Raw genomic sequence first — 21,108 nt, forward strand, 5'->3', positions numbered from 1 at the left:
TGGTGCATTTTTTATGTTTCTGTACAGTTAATAGATATACATTGTGAACACTTTCTGATAAAGGTTTTAGTAAAAGTGGTACTCTATTATTGTATAACAGTACTTGTGTGGTTTGTAATAATTTACTTGGTTTAAAAAGTGATATAGGAGTGATGAGGATGCTAGAGTTTTTATGAAGTTAACTCACAATGAATAGGACTTGGGTTTAATTCCTGGCCACAGCAAGACACTTGGTCACATTTCCTCATATATTATACCTCTTCAACTATCTGTAAATAGGTACAGTACCTTGGAGTTACTTTGCTCCTGTTATTAACGTTTGTAGACAATTTTTTATTTTTTTTTCAAGAATATTATTTCTTCATGTTCTACAAGCCTCTGGGTGGCACATTTGGTGTCGCTCATTTATGACTCACATGTTGGTTTGTATATCCAATATGTTTTACAACTTCTGGGTTAGGTAATCTAATAGGTAATCCAATTTTATTTGTAACACTGGACAGAGTTGGATAATGTTCATTAGATAAAGAGTCCCAAAGATGTCATAGTATTACATTCATGCCCTGGCTCTTGGTAGGTCAGAGTTAGTCTGAGTCCTGGCATGAGCCTTAGCATTATCAGTGTTATCAGTGGATAAGCACTGGAGCATTACAGAAGGAAACCTTTCCAGAGAAGTAAAGCTTGTAGTTCTCCTCCATTGTCCTGTGTATATAATAAATTGTTACACACAATCATTAAAAGTAATAAGGCAGGTTATAAAACTCGATGAGAATAAATTAATGCATATATTTGGTTACTATATTTTTTCTTCATTTAAGAAAGTATGAAGTGTTAATAAACAAATATTACTAAGATCATGTGATACACATGACGATTTTATTCATAATTTGCTTTTCTTGGCTTTGCAGATATGTACAGAAAAATAACAAGATAAAAGAAATGATTATAAGAATGAACTAGCTAAATATTGTACTGTACTTGTTCTTGTAAAAACAATATGAATACAAATGATTAATAAAATTAAAGATAATTAGTTGTTTAACTAAAAATAACTTTGAATGTTAAAGTAAATAAAAAATGAGTTACATAAACATAAGAACACATCATGGCAATTACCAATACTCTGAATAAAGTTATGTTGTATATTAAACTTAAGTACGGCAAGACAACGAGGTAAGACAAATGTATTGTCTTATAAAAGTTGATTAAATTAGTTAAGCTAGTCTTCCTGATATTGCAAAAACTAGTTTTTTCCCTTCAAAACTAAATACTAGAAACAGGAATATTGATATTAATAAATTACTTAGCCTTATGTTTGGCATTACTATTTAATATTATACTGAGAAACTGTTTTGGGGTTAGTTAGTATGTATAACCTGCTCTACATTTCTACTTGTAAAATGAACAAGTACTGTAATTGTTTATGGTGGATATAAATAGCTGCCTTGTATGGGCCAATAGGCCTTTTGAAGTTTCTTTTGTTCTTATGTTCTTGTGTACCTACAAAAATACCACTTTGGTGCAATACAAATGATTTCAGAACACATTACAGACTTTAATACCGTAAAGCATTAGGGTTTATCCTAGGACTATTACAAAAAATTACAGTGGTGATAAAGGTGTAATATTTAATATACTGTATCTCCTAACCTATAATCACATAATGAACTGCAGATTATTAATGGTATATGGTGCCAACATTTTCAGGTTACTGTACTAAAGAAAAGATCCAAAGCACCAGCGTTAAATGTAATGAAATGCTATTTTCTGGGCGAGACCAGGAGGCTTCCCAGAGCTATCCAGGCTGATATGAATGTATTAGACCCTGATATCAATCAAGGTGAATGAATTTATAGGCTTACCAGCGACCACGAGCCAGAATCTGGCCCCCTCAGAGAGACACAAGGAACAATGGCCTATAGAAACCTCCATGTGGTTGGAAGCATTCTGTATCTGCCATCGACCGGGTCAGGCACCCAGAAAGGTAGGCGCCCTGAAACAAACCCTATCTGGTTAAAAAATTGCTACCAAAAGCCGAACCATGGGACAGAACTCCCCTAAACGAAAAATGAGCAAATGAGCATGGTGTCACAACCATCACCGTGCCACCATCTGCACAGCTTCCCCCTTCCCGGGAGGGGAAGGACCCCCGTACCGGCGATCCACCCTTCAGTTCTGAGGCTGGATGTCAAAACACGCAAATAAACGCAGACCGGAGGGAGGGAGGATTACCGGGGAGCCTCTGGGTCTCACTCAGAAAATGGTGTTTCATTACATTCGCTGGTTTTCTGGGAAAGCCCCTTCGGCTCCCCAGAGCTACTTAGTCAAAGATAACACAAGAGGGACTTACCCGGGAGGCGGTTGCCCTCGCTCCTCAACTCCAAGTCGAGACAACTGGCTGCAACTGCTGACCTAATGCGACATATGTCCAACTAGGGCCAGGAACATTGACCAGGTAGTGTGCGGCCAGGACTCTGTTCGACCTCCAAAAACCCGGTGCCTGAACGTTATGGGCACAAGGACAGACCGCAGGCTGGTTGGACCGAATAACCCTGAGGACGACCTGGGAGACCCAAACCCTGGAACAGGGAAGAGGGGAAACCAGGTCAACCCAACGTGCATTCCCAGCCTCCCGTGGCCGTGGCACGCATGTAATGCCGAACAGCCGCAACCAGACACAATACATGATGTACCACCAGCTGAACCAACCAAGCATCAACAACACAAGGACCACTGGGAAGCAGCAGTTTCATTCTTTGTCAGAAAAAAAGGAAACGGCTGCAAATGAACAAACCTACTACCAGGAACAAAAAAAACAGAAACCTCTGCGCCGAAGAAGAGCATGAAGCTCCGCAACCTGTCCCCCAGAGGCACATGCCAACAAGAAAAGAGCCTTTACAAAATAATCCTGAACCGAAGGGGCCACAACAAACCAAGGAGAAGAGAGAAAAAGAGAGCACCCAGTCCAACGACCAGGATGGTTCAGGTAGCGCATGAGCTGGCCAGAGGTGAAACAAAGCACGAAAAAGCTTGCAGACTGAAGTAGAAGTAATATCTACCCCAAACGCAAGCTGAAACAACTCCTCCAACGGCGCACGATATGAGGCGACAGTATTCGGCATACGATGACAGTCCTGAAACGACCATGAAAGGAAGGACAAGACAACCTGATCCGAAACTAAAGAGAACCTACAGAGGGACAAGAAATAACAGAAGGACCACCAGGAAACTTCACACTTCCACTGAGACGAAGCACTAAGACAATTCTGGAGTCAGAGTCACTCGATTGCCAAGATCTTACATCAGCCAAGAACTGAAGGGTGGATAGCTGGTGCAGGGGTCAGGGCTTCCCCTTCCCCCCTTCCCTAGGAGACGGGAGCTGTGCAGACGGTGACTTTTTTTTGTGATGTCATGCTCGTTTTTTGTCTGGAGAATTCTGTCCCACAGTTCGACTTTCGGTAGCACTTTTTTAACCAGATAGGGTTTGTTTTGAGACGTTTACCTTTCTGAGTGCATGACCCGATCAATGGCAGACATAGAATGCTTCCAACTACATGGGGGTTTCTATAGGCCATTGCTCTTCGTGCCTCTCTGAGGGGGCCAGGTTCTGGCTTGTGATCCACGGTAGGCCTAGAACTCCATTCGCTTTGACTGATGCCAGGGTCTAATACATTCGTATCAGCCTGGATAGCTCTGGGGAGCCAAAGGGGCTAACCCCAGAAAATATTTAGTTATCGACCCAAAATATCCTTATTTTAAGATTAATACTCAAAAATTGATGCAGAATAGATGTGTCCAGACAAAATTTCACTTAATAATTCTGCATCAAAATTAGACTGAGCATGTAATTTGTGCAACACTCTACACTCATGTACACTCAAAGATATGTATTTCACAAAAGTAAAGCTAACTTTTCCAAGGCAACAATACTGATTACTCTCTACAGAAATGTTTTGAGACAACCTTATATGAATACTCATTAAATAACCTGCACACATGAAATTAAATACATGTTTTGATATTTCAGCCCACCATGTCATGATTTTAAAGAGAGTCCAGGATGGATTTAATTGTCATCATTTTCATTTAATTTCATAGGTGTGGGTTGTGTTATTTGTTTCAGTCACATTTTGACTTGTTCTCTACACTCATTAAATCTCTCCATAATACCTTTTTTTTCTGTAACTGATGCATAATTTTAGTTGTTTAACAATGATAATGGAACTGGTATCTGTAAGGAAGATAAATTTGAGGATTATGCATTTGTTTAAAGTCCTGAGACTTAATTATTTAAACAAACACTGAACTATGATCTTTTGTTTTAATATATTCTTCTAAAAGCTATTCGTTTTTATTTCAGTATGACAGTATGTACTTCATAATGAAAGAATATATAAAGCATCAAATACAAAAGACTAAGATGTCCACTCAAAGAAATAAGTTTCTTAAGAAAACGAAGTACATAAAGTCAGTCTAAAACTTCAAACATTAAATAATGAAATCTTTAAAACAAAAGTTTTGCATAAACAAACAAATATCCTGAAAACAATTGCTGCTTAATATGAATGTATTTTTGTAATTGCATCAATTTGCCACAAACTAAATCTAATTTCTACCAAGTAGTAGCCCTCCTAACTTACCACAAATAGCTCTAATTTGAGCAATTAGCTATTATGCCTCTATATGGGTAGTTGTGAAATACAGAATTTGTTAATTTGTTTTGTAACAGGATATAAATCTTTGGTGGAAATAAACAATTACCTTACTAGAGCTCTATTTCTGCTGGCTCAGTCTAGAATGAACTTAAAATTACATGTATTGTGTTTTAATCAACATTTTTATTATTACGATTCAGTACTGGGCAGGCCTGTATTAGCAATTTATAATTTAAACAATCATCATTTTCCTAATTAATATAATGCTTAAAATCACAGGAATTGCATTCTGGAACTACTTGGAACAATTACTTCTACATAAAGTCTGTATCAACCCTAAAGAAGGTATCACAGTGAATCATTTGCATTAGATAAATATACAGTACTGTACTCAATAAAATGCAAAAACCTAAGCAATTGGTGGGCAGATAGAGCATTCAGTCCCTTAATCTTGAAAAATGCTTATTTACATATTCCTTCATATGCAGACGATGAGTCACAATAATGTGCCTGAAGATATGAGAACCAAACCAATATCGGAAGACAAGGAGACGACGACGTTTCGGTCAGTCCTGGACCATTATCAAGTCTATTGTGATAATGGTCACAAGTGACGCTGTGGTTTGGTCATCATATTCCTTCATACCTCGCTGTAAATACATGTGCATCTACAATTCAAATTATAGTAGCAGCATCCATAAGACATTATTCTGTATGATGATCAAACCTCACATCAGAAGATGAAGAAATGATAATGTTTGTTCATCAGAGACGAATCTCCATGTACATATGGCTTATTAATTGTCCAGGATGGACTGAAACGTCATCATTTCTTCATCTTCTGGTGTGTGGTTTAGTCATCATATCATCAGCCACGTTATTGTAACTCATCGTCTGCACGTTATTCTATATAATAATTTCTACTAAAAAAAAATGCATAAATATCTTGATAATACATTTAAACAATCTTCATGTTTGTACACACTTAGACAAAGCAGTAAGAAAGTTTACTCTCACACTCTGTACGTCTGTCTGTCTCTTTCTCTCCTGTGTGTACTCACCTAATTGTGCTTGCGGAGGTTGAGCTCTGGCTCTTTGGTCCCGGCTCTCAAATGTCAATCAACTGATGTACAGATTCCTGAGCCTACTGGGCTCTATCATATCTACATTTGAAACTGTGTATGGAGTCAGCCTCCACCACACCACTGCCTAATACATTCCATCTGTTAACTACTCTGACACTGAAAAAGTTCTTTCTAACGTCCCTGTGGCTCATTTGGGTACTCAGTTTCCATCTGTGTCCCCTTGTTCGCGTACCACCTGTGTTTAACAGTTTATCTTTATCTACCCTATCAAGTGAGAGAGTGTGTGTGAGTGAGTGTGAGTATGAGTGTGTGTGTGTGTGTGGGGGGGGGGGCAAACTCATTATTCTTTAGCAAGTATTAATTGCAACTCTACGAACAGTATAAAATATACATTTAAAAAAATGCAGGTTTGCATCAAGGAATGTTTGATTTTCATAAACTGTGTTAATAAAAATTAAACTTTACAAGCAATGTATTTATGCTATACAGTAATTAAGAAGGAGAATAATAAAAGGAGACACTTGAAATTTAGTTAACAAATAGAATGTAGGAGTTAATTAGTTTATAGAGGATTAAAAACAAAAGCAATGCAGCCATATATAAAAATGGGCAGTAAAATATGTTAAACTGATAATATATATTACAAAAATGTTTGTCTGTTGATGTATGTGTGTGTATAATAACCTAAGTGAAAATACTTTAGTGCAGTTACAGGTTGAGAGCTGCACTTGGGGTATCCCGTCTTTCCTAGATGTAATCTTTGTCATATGATGTTTTGAAACTGCTGACAGTTATTACATCCAATAACTTCTTCTTTAAATTGTTCTAACCATCCACAGCTCTGTTCACAAAATATTAACTTTCATGTTTTTCAGCTTCTTTGTTTCCTTAGTTTCCTATGGTCTCTTGTTCGTAAAGTTGTAGATTTAAAAAATTCCTGTGTGTCTCTTTGGAATTACCTAGGTGTAGTTACAGGATGAGAGCTACACCTGTGGTGATCAGTCTTCCCTATAATCTTCATCATATTGTACTTTGACACTGATGATTGTTTTGGCAGAAGCTGTGGGTAAACACTTCTTTTAATTTGATTTCTTATGCAATGACAGGTCATGCAAGTCTAGGAAGTGAAAATAACATTTTCTCTGTAAATTTGATAAAGTATCTACAGATGAAACATTACCTTCAAACTAAGTCTTCTCTCAATTTAGTGCTTCTCTATATCAGTCAAAGTTATTATGCAGTGGAGCATTAGGCACAAATAGCACAAATTTGATGATGATTAATATTGAATTGTGGATGGCCAACAGTTTGCATGAAGATTGTTAAGAACTAAAAAGTTATAAATATAACTCTGGATAACTGGAAACTCAAATGAAAGTTTACTGGCAACTAAAAACTCTTAATTCTTAGTAACCACCAACTTCCTTGAACTATTAAGGGCAACCCAAAATTCACTATGCATCCCAGCTATGCTTAACCCCTGCACTGCTCACCTATTTTCGGCAAAAACGTCTTGGTGCAATTGTCAAGGACATATTTTTGTTATTTTTACAAATGTTCAAGTAAATTTAATGTCAAAATGTTTCCAAAGTCAACTATTTCCATTTCAAAACACAAATAGTAATGAAAACATTAAAAAACATTAAAATATAGCCAAATTAAAAAACAAAAAGCACAACTCTCTGAGCGCCTAAAGGCGCTTTGCGCAGTGCAGTGGTTAAAGGATAGACATAGCTGGGATTCATATTATATTCATGAAATATGAATAAAAATAAAGCTCTGATTCAATATATAAAGCTCCTTTCTGAGTAGAAATATTTATTCCTGTAAGATAAAATTTCACTGTGCTATAGGTAGGATTCACGAACAGTCAGCCAGGATGGAATTTGGGCAGAGATGCTGCATGTATCTATTCACATGTCTCTGCATAGTCATACAAAGTACTAGGGAAAAGCTCAGTGTAGCCCAAACTGTCCAACTGAGGTACATCCATAAAGACTCTAAAGCCTTACTAAAGTCTTGCTTACTATCAAATGCCTGCTAAGTGAAGCTTCAAACAAGCTGATCACTGACAGGTGGATGTGTTGTCAGTATGGTTCAAAGTATTTATGAAGGGAGTACCATGATGAGCAGGATTCGCCTCTTTTCCGGTGCTTCACTTCAGGGATGTTTCACAAAATCCCTGCTTTGCTGGTGCCTGAATGTCATCCTGCATAGCAGATTCTTACTTTAGAGAGCAACTGAATGCAATAGCAAAGAAAAGTGCAATATGCTATGCATTTTAGATATACAGTAAAGCACAGGAGAGATATATGTATGTACATGTATTTATTATTCACTATATACTATAATAATGAACAACCTTACAAATTAACTTCTATCAGCTATCCCATTTTATAGCCCCCAAAGCATGAAAAATCCTATAAATTACTGTATTTTGATACAATGTTAATAAAATATAATAATTATATTAGCTAACGGATCACTGGTAACAATATAATCTTTTTATATAAAACTCACATGTCATATACAACACTGGTTCAGATTTACCAGCTAACAATTATTTTAATGAATTTACAATATGAATCACATAAAACAGGTGCCACTTGAAAACAAATGGACATTGGGCATATTTAACAACCATACAAAAATGAGTACAGTACCAGAGAAATTTGTTAAGATATTCAAATTAATGATAACATGACATTTACAATATACTGTACCCTTACAATTTCTATCCTGATAATTATCTCACATATTCACACATAAAAGCATCCATTTGGATTTTGCTAATTTTACAATAAATCACAACAAAAAATCTTGAAATATTTGGAATGAGACATGAGTCAAATGATGCTTTACAGTACTTACATTCTGTTTAAATATATGAATCTCCATAAAACTAGAAAAAATCTTCAAATATGGTCAGCTATTATACAAATTTCATCATAATCCAATAGCTCATGCATACTCAAAATATAAAAATCCTGTGAAGCACAGTAAGAATGAATTCACTACTAAGCATGTACAGTACTTGGAAAATTCCGTTAACACAAAAGTTAGTCCTCATATAAACTTAAAGCACTTTTGTTTATCATGTGGAAGTCTTGTCTTGAAAAGAACAGAGTCCACACGATACTGTGTATTCAGAAGAGGGTTATAACCATAAACCTGAAATGAAAAACAGAATTATTAGGAAAGCTAAATTATGCTTGCTAAGGTTAAACTACAACTAGATATGCTTTAATTGTAACAAGATAATTGAGGAATGTATTCACAGTTTTCTATGCTGGCATATTTCACAATAAAGTACTATGTGAATAAGGGAATATTTCTTAAAATGAAAATATTCTTGCTCTCCTCTCTTCCTGATTAAAGAACCCCCCCCACACCTTTTTTTTTTCTAAAGCAATTCAGAGCACACCATTTAACACTTTCGTTCAGTGGCAACGCAGTCTGTCTCCATAATTAAATTCACGAATGTCCGGCGAGGACGCATGTTGCGTTTGAAATTAAAATACCTGTACTGTACTGTAGACATTCGCTAATCTGGAATCCAACTATCTGGAAAACAGCCTAATCCTAAAACTAAAAAAAAATTCCATCCAGCCAAAATGTCCATGGACGCCAGACTAGCCAGTGTTTGGCTGGATAAAAAACCTGAGCCGGTTAACTTGCTGCCGATATTGCCCAATCCGTACAGTCAGCCGGACATGCGGCGAATTGTCCGGAGCAGAAAGCCAGACACCGGGCCGTACCGTATTAATCCCATACAGCTGTGGCTCTACGTGCATGGTGTAGGAGGGGGTGGGAGTGGGTGGGTGGTGTTGGGAGAGAGTCCATAAGCCACTGGTTCTCTCATTTATCATAGAATTCTGGTCCTTCGAGCATATTAGAATAATATATTATTTTATTAGCATATAATCTAGAGCCAGATTTCCTCACACTATGCAACTGGCGTACCCGGTACCTTAACCACTCGACCAACCGTGACCGTACAAAAGACATTGGTAGCCGAGGCTATATCCCCAACGTCCCGACAGCACTTGGGTTTTTCAAAAATATAATGTGCAGAAAAACAAAATGTGTGTGATGTGGAAGGCTAATGCTACTACATGGGCGAGTAGGCAATTTTTTACGGAGTGGGTGAATGAGGTGGTGTGCCCTGCCATCAAAAAATATCTGCAGGAGAACAGTTTGCCACTCAAGGCCCTGCTATTCCTCGACAATACTCCTGCCCATCCTCCAGGCTTGGAGGATTCATTGATGGTGGAATTTAGTTTTGTTACAGTAAAGTTCTTTCCTTCCAACACCACTCCTCTACGTCAGCCTATGGACCAGAAAATCATTGCCAATTTTAAGAAATTTTATGAAAGAGCACTTTTTTGGAGATGTGTCGAAGTGACGGATGCCACAAACCTCACCCTCAAAGAGCTCTGGAAAAACCATTTTAACATTTGTAGTGCTTTAAAACTCGTAGACAAAGCCTAGCAAGAAGTGACTGTAAGAACCATGAACTCTGGCTGGAGAAAATTGTGGCCTGAATGTGTTGCAGAACGAGACTTTGTGGATTATCTTGAGATGATTTCGGGGCTTTTAGTGTCCCCATGGCCCGGTCCTCGACCAGGCTTCCACCCCCAGAAAGCAGCCTGTGACAGCTGACTAACACCCAGGTATCTATTTTACTGCTAGGTAACAGGGGCATAGGGTGAAAGAAACTCTGGCTATTGTTTCTCACCGGTGCCTGGGATCGAACCCGGGACCACAGGATCACAAGTCCAGCGTGCTGTCTGCTCGGCCGACCGGCCCCTGGTTACGAGTATTTCGGGTTACGAGCAGGATTAGCTCGGAAAATTTGTATCGGGATACGAGAGTTGCCTCAGGATACGAGTTTGTTGATACGCGTACGGGCCAACCTAGGGGCATGGTGCCACGGCGATCGCCGCTCAGTTTGCCAGTGCCTCGCTCCTAGTGACTATCCCGCCTGAATTTTTCACAAGGATTTACCGATTATTTTCGGAGTTTTTGCTATTTGAGCATAAAATTTGTTATAATATACATCGCAATGGGTCCCAAGAAAGCCAGTGGTAAGGTCCAAGGCAAGAAATTGCATGTGAGGATGACAATAGAGGAAAAGCAAGAGATCATTCGGAAGCATGAAAATTGTGCACGTGTACACATACATACATTGTGTGGGGTGTGGGGGTGTTGCGGGTGTGCCAATAGGTGTACGCTAACAGGTAACGCCTGGCTGACTTTTGGCATTGTTGCGGGTGGGGTGCGCCAGTGTTCTGGACTTTATATGCATATACCCCTGTAGGGAATGCTATTTGTGAACAATTAGATACAAAAATGAATGACGTAGCACGAGAATTGAGGTGAGAAAACTGAAAAGAGTATACACATTTCAATGCTGTTATTCACTCATGGCTAGCACTTGCCTGATTTTTGTGTTTGGTGTGGGTGGTACACTGCGTTTTTTGACCCGATATGCATATACCAGTTTAGGGAATTCTAATGCGAACAATTTGATGCCAAAATGAATGACGTAACATGCAAATTGAGGTGAGAAAACTGAAAAGAGTATACAGATTTGTGTGCGTGTGTTGTGGGTGTGGAAATGGGTGTTTGATCACGGCTAATGCTTGGCTGACTTTCACCTTTGCTGCGGGGAGTAGGGGGGGAGGGGCGCTCATATGTTGGATTTTATATGCATATACACCTGTAGGGAATTCTATTGCAAACACATTGATACCAAAATGAACGATGTAGCACAAGAATTGAGCTGAGAAAAGTAAAAAAGAGTATACACATTTTATTGCTGTTGCGCGCTCATGGCTAATGCTCGCCTGATTTTTGTGCTTGGTGCTAGTGGCATGCTGGGCTTTTGAACCCGATATGCATATACCCCTATAGGGAATTCTATTGCGAACAATTTGATACCAAAATGAACGACGTACAACGAAAATTGAGGTGAGAAAACTGAAAGAGAGAGTACACATTTCAGTGTGGCCGTGTGCTCACCCAAAATGCTCGGCGCATACTGGGGTAAACTAGGGCGTGCACGCCCAGAACGGGAAAGTGTTAAAGCTAGCCATAATCTAAAACCAGATATATTTTGATTGCTTGTAAATACAAATTATTACTAACCTGAGTAAAAAAATTTATGCAGCTATGACGTTCTGTGAAATGTGAGTCATCCTCTGATAGAGAAACAGGGCAACCAGGACAGCGGAATGTCCAGCGTGAAGTTACCTGTAAATTTAAATTAACTGATCAATACTGTACATTAATAAGCATAACTCTCCCTGAAACAATTCATGTTTATCACTCAGAATGTTTGGTAATATGCTTAGTGTTTGTGATGTGTGTCTACAAATATATGAACATGTTGTATTGAATGTGGTGAGAATAGCTTGAACTATCTCATCCCTTTGTGTATATTTAAACCTTAATAAACTTATATAAATTTAAATTTCAATTCATATCAGAAGTGAAGTTGATTTTACACTTGCAATAATTTGCAAGAAAAATGCAGTACTTGTATAGTAGTTTACTATTCAACCAATAACCTATTTTTATATATACAGTATGAATTTAACATAAATGCTATGTATTGTAATACTGAACCAAATTTCCAGCATACTGTAAGATTTATTTAATGCTTTCATAGTTTTTTCTAAGTGACTTTACCTTAACTGGTGGTTTTCGTGTTATGTGAGAAACAAGGAAGTTCATGGCAATATCTTCACAATTCACATATTCATCTACTTTGTCTCGTATGGCTTGTGGCATCACGTGAGAATACATGCTGGCATAATATTTGTGGAAAAAGGCAGCACCTATAATAGAGAATAAGATTATATTGTATACCTGTATATGCACAATGAAATCACAAGAACATGATGTATCTATGAGAAAACACTGAGGCCATATGATGGGATCGAATCCTTAGGGAGTTCAGGGATGTGGGATTGAACCACTGGGAAGTCTAGGAATCCAGGATCAAACCCCTAGGGAGTGTTGGGATGTGAGATTGAACCCCTGGGAAGTCTAGGGATGTGGGATCAAACGCCTGCAAAGTTCAGAGATGTTGGATCAAACTCCTTGGGGTCCAGGGATGAGATCAAACCCATAGGAAATCCAGGGATGAGACATTAAACCCCTGGGAAACTCCAGGGATGCGGGATCAATCCTATCATATAGCTTCAATATGTTCTCATACTGTACCTGTATGCACTGTGTGTGTGTGTGTGTATGTATGTATGTATGTATGTATGTATGTATGTATGTATGTATGTATGTATGTATGTATATATATATATATATATATATATATATATATATATATATATATATATATATATATATATATATATATATATATATAATGTCGTACCTAGTAGCCAGAACGTACTTCTCAGCCTACTATGCAAGGCCCGATTTGCCTAATAAGCCAAGTTTTCATGAATTAATTGTTTTTCGACTACCTAACCTACCTAACCTAACCTAACCTAACTTTTTCGGCTACCTAACCAAACCTAACCTATAAAGATAGGTTAGGTTAGGTTAGGTAGGGTTGGTTAGGTTCGGTCATATATCTACGTTAATTTTAACTCCAATAAAAAAAAATTGACCTCATACATAATGAAATGGGTAGCTTTATCATTTCATAAGAAAAAAATTAGAAAAAATATATTAATTCAGGAAAACTTGGCTTATTAGGCAAATCGGGCCTTGAATAGTAGGCCAAAAAGTGAGTTCTGGCTACTAGGTACGACATATATATATATATATATATATATATATACACACACACACACACACACACACACACACACACAAAAGGTGACACCCCTAGGGTCAACACTTGCAGCAGAGGAGCTCCAGCATATTTCAACAATCCTAAGTATTGTAGTACAGGTTGATGGTAGTGAGTGGTGTCCCAGAGAACATAAAGGTATAGTGCTCTTGAAAAATAGGTGAGATAACAGGAAAGTGCTAAGGGAAGTGAAAAATCGGATGAGAAAAAGTTGCCCTAGTGTTTACAGTGCAGAGAAGAACATTCAAGATGGCCACTGGCAAGGGGAAAAACAAAACAGAGCTTGATTTTGAGGGATTCAATGAAGAAAGCATTGATATTAGTAGTCTACATAACAAGTTGGTAAATTTAGATACTATAGTGAACTCTCATGTAGAAATAATTAGTAAATTGAAAGAAAGTAATGACCATTTGAATAGCAAAGTTTTATGTCTTGAGGGTTTAGTGAAAGACTTGCGCAAGGATAAGAATCAATTGGAAACAAATTGCAAAGCCATGGAAGAAGAAAATAAACTCTTAAAAATAGCTTTGGAAGAAGTTAAAGTAAATTTAAACATAAATGACTACAATAGGTTAGGCAAGGAAATTCAACAGGAGAAACAGCTTTTGTCAGCACAGATGGAGGAAGTTACACAGGGAATAGAACAGTGCAAGAAAGATATGCAACTCACTTATGCACAAGTGGCCAAGGAGAAGGAAAAAATAGAAGAAGCAGTAAAGGAAGTCAAACACTGCAGCAACCAAGATAAAACAAACATTAGGCTAGAAGTGAGGAAAGAATTGGCATCTAACCCGAAGTTGGTGCAAAACACAGTTGATCGGAGTAAGTCCCTAATCATTTTTGGCTGCAAAGAAAAGGCGATAACATCTAGGTCAGAAAGAGCTGTAGAAGAAGCTAAAGTAGTAGATAAAATTGTTGGCCTCGTGGAAGGTCTTACAGAGAGAATGTGTGCGACTACAGGAGAATAGGCAGGTACGTAAAAGGGAAAGATCGACCTTTGAGGATCACCCTAAACGGTGCCAAACAGATGGAAGAAGTACTAAGGAATGCTAGAAAATTGCAAAGGGATGAGGATGGGAAAGGGTGGTCGTTAAGACGAGATCTTTCAAAAGAAGACAGAGAGAAGCTGAAACTGAACCTCGCCGAGGCAAAACATTTAAATGAGAGCAGGAATGAAGAAGAAATAAATTCTTTTTTCTACAAAGTGATAGGGGTAGGCAAACCAGTAAAGTGGTACATAAAGGCAAACCAACAAAATCAATAGAGAGAGGGGGAGTGAAGAATAAGGAGAGGGGGAACAAGTTCCTGAAGATTGCATACACCAACATAGATGGAGTGAGATCGAAGATACTGGAGTTAAGTGATGTAATACAGCTGCAGACACCAGACATTGTTGCACTCACGGAGACAAAACTTGAAGATGTAATTTTAAATGAGGTCATATTCCCAAGGGGCTACTCAATTTGGAGACGGGACAGAAAAATTAGGAAAGGCGGTGGCGTTGCTGTGCTGGTAAAAGAACACCTAAAGGTGAAGGAAATAATGATTGCCAATCCACAAGAAGTTGACATAATAACTAGAGATTAGATCACTAGAGATCTGCTATGAGGATGATAAACTAATGATGATAAATGCATATAGTCCACCGCCAAGCAGCACATGGTCAAAGGAGGAGCTAGATAGTAAACGTGAAGGTCTTATAACAATAATGAGAGAGATTATAGCGGGAGCGGATAACGATAGATCACGACTGTTGATAGTCGGTGACTTCAACTTGAAATCCATAGACTGGGAAGCATATGAAGCTAAAACAGAAGATTTTTGGACCTGTAAATTTGTAGACCTCATCCTGGAAACATTCTTGTATCAACATGTTAAACAAGCTACGAGGATGAGGGAAGGGGACGTTCCCTCCATGCTAGATTTGATATTTACCAGGAAGGAGGAAGAGATATTTGACATTCAGTACCTTCTTCCCTTGGGTAAAAGTGACCATGTCTTTTTGGGAATAAAGTATGCAATGCGTTATAAGCTGGAAGAAAATAAGGAGGTTGAAGCAGTTGAAAAACCAGACTTCAAGAGAGGACATTATGGTGACCTTAGAAATTTTTTTAGTGAGTATAATTGGACAGACTTGATGCTAGGCAAGGAAGTGAATGAGATGTATGGCAAGTTTTGTGAAATATATGATAAAGGCACAAAAAAATTTATACCAAAACAGAGATGCAGAACTAGGAAACAGGATTGGTTCAATAGAAATTGCGAGAGGGCTAGAGACCGAAAGACACAAAAATGGAATCAATACAGGAAGAGGCCGAACCCCCAAACATACCAGCGATACAAAGATGCGAGAAACAACTACACGGCAGTGAGGAGAGAGGCAGAAAGAAATTTTGAAAAAGGGATTGCGGACAAATGTAAAACAGAACCAGGTCTATTCTATAAATTCATAAACAACAAATTGCAGGTAAAGGATAATATTCAGAGGTTGAAAATGGGAAATAGATTCACGGAAGATGAAAAGGAAATGTGTGAAACACTAAACGAAAAGTTCTAAAGTGTGTTTGTACAAAATGAAATCTTTAGGGAACCAGATACAATAAGAATTCCAGAGAACAACATAGAACACATAGAGGTGTCTAGAGACGAAGTGGAAAAAATGCTCAAGGAGCTCGGTAAGAACAAAGCAGCTGGCCCAGATGGCGTTTCACCATGGGTTCTGAGAGAATGTGCATCTGAGCTCAGCATTCCACTTCACCTGATCTTTCAGGCATCCCTGTGTACAGGAATCGTAGCAGACGGGTGGAAACAGGCTAACATAGTTCCAATCTACAAAAGTGGCAGCAGGGAAGACCCCCTCAATTATAGACCTGTATCATTGACAAGTGTAATAGTGAAAGTATTGGAAAAACTAATCAAAACTAAATGGGTAGAACACCTAGAGAGAAATGATATAATATCAGACAGACAGTATGGTTTTCGATCTGGAAGATCCTGTGTATCGAATTTACTCAGTTTCTATGATCGAGCCACAGAGATATTACAGGAAAGAGATGGTTGGGTTGACTGCATCTATCTGGACCTAAAAAAGGCTTTCGACAGAGTTCCACATAAGAGGTTGTTCTGGAAACTGGAAAATATTGGAGGGGTGACAGGTAAGCTTCTATCATGGATGAAAAATTTTCTGACTGATAGAAAAATGAGGGCAGTAATCAGAGGCAATGTATCGGAATGGAGAAATGTCACAAGTGGAGTACCACAGGGTTCAGTTCTTGCACCAGTGATGTTTATTGTGTACATAAATGATCTACCAGTTGGTATACAGAATTATATGAACATGTTTGCTGATGATGCTAAGATAATAGGAAGGATAAGGAATTTAGATGACTGTCATGCCCTTCAAGAAGACCTGGACAAAATAAGTATATGGAGCACCACTTGGCAAATGGAATTTAATGTTAATAAATGTCATGTTATGGAATGTGGAATAGGAGAACATAGACCCCACACAACCTATATATTATGTGAGAAATCTTTAAAGAATTCTGATAAAGAAAGAGATCTAGGAGTGGTTCTAGAAAGAAAACTATCACCTGAGGACCACATAAAGAATATTGTGCAAGGAGCCTATGCTATGCTTTCTAACTTCAGAATTGCATTTAAATACATGGATGGCGATATTCTAAAGAAATTGTTCATGACTTTTGTTAGGCCAAAGCTAGAATATGCAGCTGTTGTGTGGTGCCCATATCTTAAGAAGCACATCAACAAACTGGAAAAGGTGCAAAGACATGCTACTAAGTGGCTCCCAGAACTGAAGGGCAAGAGCTACGAGGAGAGGTTAGAAGCATTAAATATGCCAAAACTAGAAGACAGAAGAAAAAGAGGTGATATGATCACTACATACAAAATAGTAACAGAAATTGATAAAATCGACAGGGAAGACTTCCTGAGACCTGGAATTTCAAGAACAAGAGGTCATAGATTTAAACTAGCTAAACACAGATGCCAAAGAAATATAAGAAAATTCACCTTCGCAAATAGAGTGGTAGACGGTTGGAACAAGTTAAGTGAGAAGGTGGTGGAGGCCAAGACCGTCAGTAGTTTCAAAGCGTTATATGACAAAGAGTGCTGGGAAGACGGGACACCACGAGCGTAGCTCTCATCCTGTAACTACACTTAGGTAATTACACTTAGGTAATTACACACACACACACACACACACACACACACACACACACACACTATATATAAACTAATGATAAACTAATGATGATAAATGCATATAGTCCACCGCCAAGCAGCACATGGTCAAAGGAGGAGCTAGATAGTAAACGTGAAGGTCTTATAACAATAATGAGAGAGATTATAGCGAGAGCGGATAACGATAGATCACGACTGTTGATAGTCGGTGACTTCAACTTAAAATCCATAGACTGGGAAGCATATGAAGCTAAAACAGAAGATTTTTGGACCTGTAAATTTGTAGACCTCATCCTGAAAACATTCTTGTATCAACATGTTAAACAAGCTACGAGGATGAGGGAAGGGGACGTTCCCTCCATGCTAGATTTGATATTTACCAGGAAGGAGGAAGAGATATTTGACATTCAGTACCTTCCTCCCTTGGGTAAAAGTGACCATGTCTTTTTGGGAATAAAGTATGCAATGCGTTATAAGCTGGAAGAAAATAAGGAGGTTGAAGCAGTTGAAAAACCAGACTTCAGGAGAGGACATTATGGTGACCTTAGAAATTTTTTTAGTGAGTATAATTGGACAGACTTGATGCTAGGCAAGGAAGTGAATGAGATGTATGGCAAGTTTTGTGAAATATATGATAAAGGCACAAAAAAATTTATACCAAAACAGAGATGCAGAACTAGGAAACAGGATTGGTTCAATAGAAATTGCGAGAGGGCTAGAGACCGAAAGACACAAAAATGGAATCAATACAGGAAGAGGCCGAACCCCCAAACATACCAGCGATACAAAGATGCGAGAAACAACTACACGGCAGTGAGGAGAGAGGCAGAAAGAAATTTTGAAAAAGGGATTGCGGACAAATGTAAAACAGAACCAGGTCTATTCTATAAATTCATAAACAACAAATTGCAGGTAAAGGATAATATTCAGAGGTTGAAAATGGGAAATAGATTCACGGAAGATGAAAAGGAAATGTGTGAAACACTAAACGAAAAGTTCCAAAGTGTGTTTGTACAAAATGAAATCTTTAGGGAACCAGATACAATAAGAATTCCAGAGAACAACATAGAACACATAGAGGTGTCTAGAGACGAAGTGGAAAAAATGCTCAAGGAGCTCGGTAAGAACAAAGCAGCTGGCCCAGATGGCGTTTCACCATGGGTTCTGAGAGAATGTGCATCTGAGCTCAGCATTCCACTTCACCTGATCTTTCAGGCATCCCTGTGTACAGGAATCGTAGCAGACGGGTGGAAACAGGCTAACATAGTTCCAATCTACAAAAGTGGCAGCAGGGAAGACCCCCTCAATTATAGACCTGTATCATTGACAAGTGTAATAGTGAAAGTATTGGAAAAACTAATCAAAACTAAATGGGTAGAACACCTAGAGAGAAATGATATAATATCAGACAGACAGTATGGTTTTCGATCTGGAAGATCCTGTGTATCGAATTTACTCAGTTTCTATGATCGAGCCACAGAGATATTACAGGAAAGAGATGGTTGGGTTGACTGCATCTATCTGGACCTAAAAAAGGCTTTCGACAGAGTTCCACATAAGAGGTTGTTCTGGAAACTGGAAAATATTGGAGGGGTGACAGGTAAGCTTCTATCATGGATGAAAAATTTTCTGACTGATAGAAAAATGAGGGCAGTAATCAGAGGCAATGTATCAGAATGGAGAAATGTCACAAGTGGAGTACCACAGGGTTCAGTTCTTGCACCAGTGATGTTTATTGTGTACATAAATGATCTACCAGTTGGTATACAGAATTATATGAACATGTTTGCTGATGATGCTAAGATAATAGGAAGGATAAGAAATTTAGATGACTGTCATGCCCTTCAAAAAGACCTGGACAAAATAAGTATATGGAGCACCACTTGGCAAATGGAATTTAATGTTAATAAATGTCATGTTATGGAATGTGGAATAGGAGAACATAGACCCCACACAACCTATATATTATGTGAGAAATCTTTAAAGAATTCTGATAAAGAAAGAGATCTAGGAGTGGTTCTAGATAGAAAACTATCACCTGAGGACCACATAAAGAATATTGTGCAAGGAGCCTATGCTATGCTTTCTAACTTCAGAATTGCATTTAAATACATGGATGGCGATATACTAAAGAAATTGTTCATGACTTTTGTTAGGCCAAAGCTAGAATATGCAGCTGTTGTGTGGTGCCCATATCTTAAGAAGCACATCAACAAACTGGAAAAGGTGCAAAGACATGCTACTAAGTGGCTCCCAGAACTGAAGGGCAAGAGCTACGAGGAGAGGTTAGAAGCATTAAATATGCCAAAACTAGAAGACAGAAGAAAAAGAGGTGATATGATCACTACATACAAAATAGTAACAGGAATTGACAAAATCGACAGGGAAGACTTCCTGAGACCTGGAACTTCAAGAACAAGAGGTCATAGATTTAAACTAGCTAAACACAGATGCCGAAGAAATATAAGAAAATTCACCTTCGCAAATAGAGTGGTAGACGGTTGGAACAAGTTAAGTGAGAAGGTGGTGGAGGCCAAGACCGTCAGTAGTTTCAAAGCGTTATATGACAAAGAGTGCTGGGAAGACGGGACACCACGAGCGTAGCTCTCATCCTGTAACTACACTTAGGTAATTACACTTAGGTAATTACACACACACACACACACACACACACACACACACACACACACACACACACACACACACACATACATACACACACAGTATATGTATGCAGAAAAACCACATGTGAAAAGTAGAGAATGCTTAACACGTTTTCGGCTACATCGCCTTCATCAGAGCAAAGTAGAATGTGAGTTTGTAGTACTCACCTAGTTGTGTTTGTGGGGGTTGAGCTCTGGCTCTTTAGTCCCGCCTCTCAACCGTCAATCAACAGGTGTACAGATTCCTGAGCCTATTGGGCTCTATTATATCTACACTTGAAACTGTGTATGGAGTCAGCCTCCACCACATCACTTCCTAATGCATTCCATTTGTCAACCACTCTGACACTAAAAAAGTTCTTTCAAATATATATAATATATATAGTGTTCTACAGAGTGTGTAGAATGTCATTCTACTTTGCTCTGATGAAGGGGATGTAGACGCGTTAAGCATTCTCTATTTTTCACATGTAGTTTTTCTGCACACACACACATATATATTATATATATATATATATGTCGTACCTAATAGCCAGAACGCACTTCTGAGCCTACTATGCAAGGCCCGATTTGCCTAATAAGCCTAGTTTTCATGAATTAATATATTTTTTCAATTTTTTTGCTTATGAAATGATATAGCTACTCATTTCATTATGTATGAGGTCAATTTTTTTTTATT

At 38.2% G+C, this 21,108-nt stretch overlaps 1 protein-coding gene across 3 annotated transcripts in view; it reads right to left on the reverse strand.

The window, feature by feature from the left end:
* Nucleotides 1-500: 500 nt before the first annotated feature.
* botv (exostosin like glycosyltransferase 3) overlaps nt 501-21,108 on the reverse strand; it is a 43,347-nt gene continuing 22,739 nt past the window's right edge. The window contains exons 10-12 of one of the 3 annotated variants that reach the window (XM_045749197.2): nt 12,434-12,582; nt 11,891-11,995; nt 6,829-8,911 (exon numbers count right to left, since the gene is read on the reverse strand). In XM_045749197.2, coding sequence (XP_045605153.1) covers nt 8,807-8,911; nt 11,891-11,995; nt 12,434-12,582 — 359 coding nt within the window. In that variant the 3' untranslated portion in view covers nt 6,829-8,806. Of the gene's footprint in view, nt 703-6,828; nt 8,912-11,890; nt 11,996-12,433; nt 12,583-21,108 lie in introns of those variants that run through there. The other 2 variants (XM_045749198.2, XM_045749200.2) reach the window with 2 other exon arrangements.

This window comes from Procambarus clarkii, chromosome 27 (assembly GCF_040958095.1).
Source record: "Procambarus clarkii isolate CNS0578487 chromosome 27, FALCON_Pclarkii_2.0, whole genome shotgun sequence".
Lineage (NCBI taxonomy): Eukaryota > Metazoa > Arthropoda > Malacostraca > Decapoda > Cambaridae > Procambarus > Procambarus clarkii.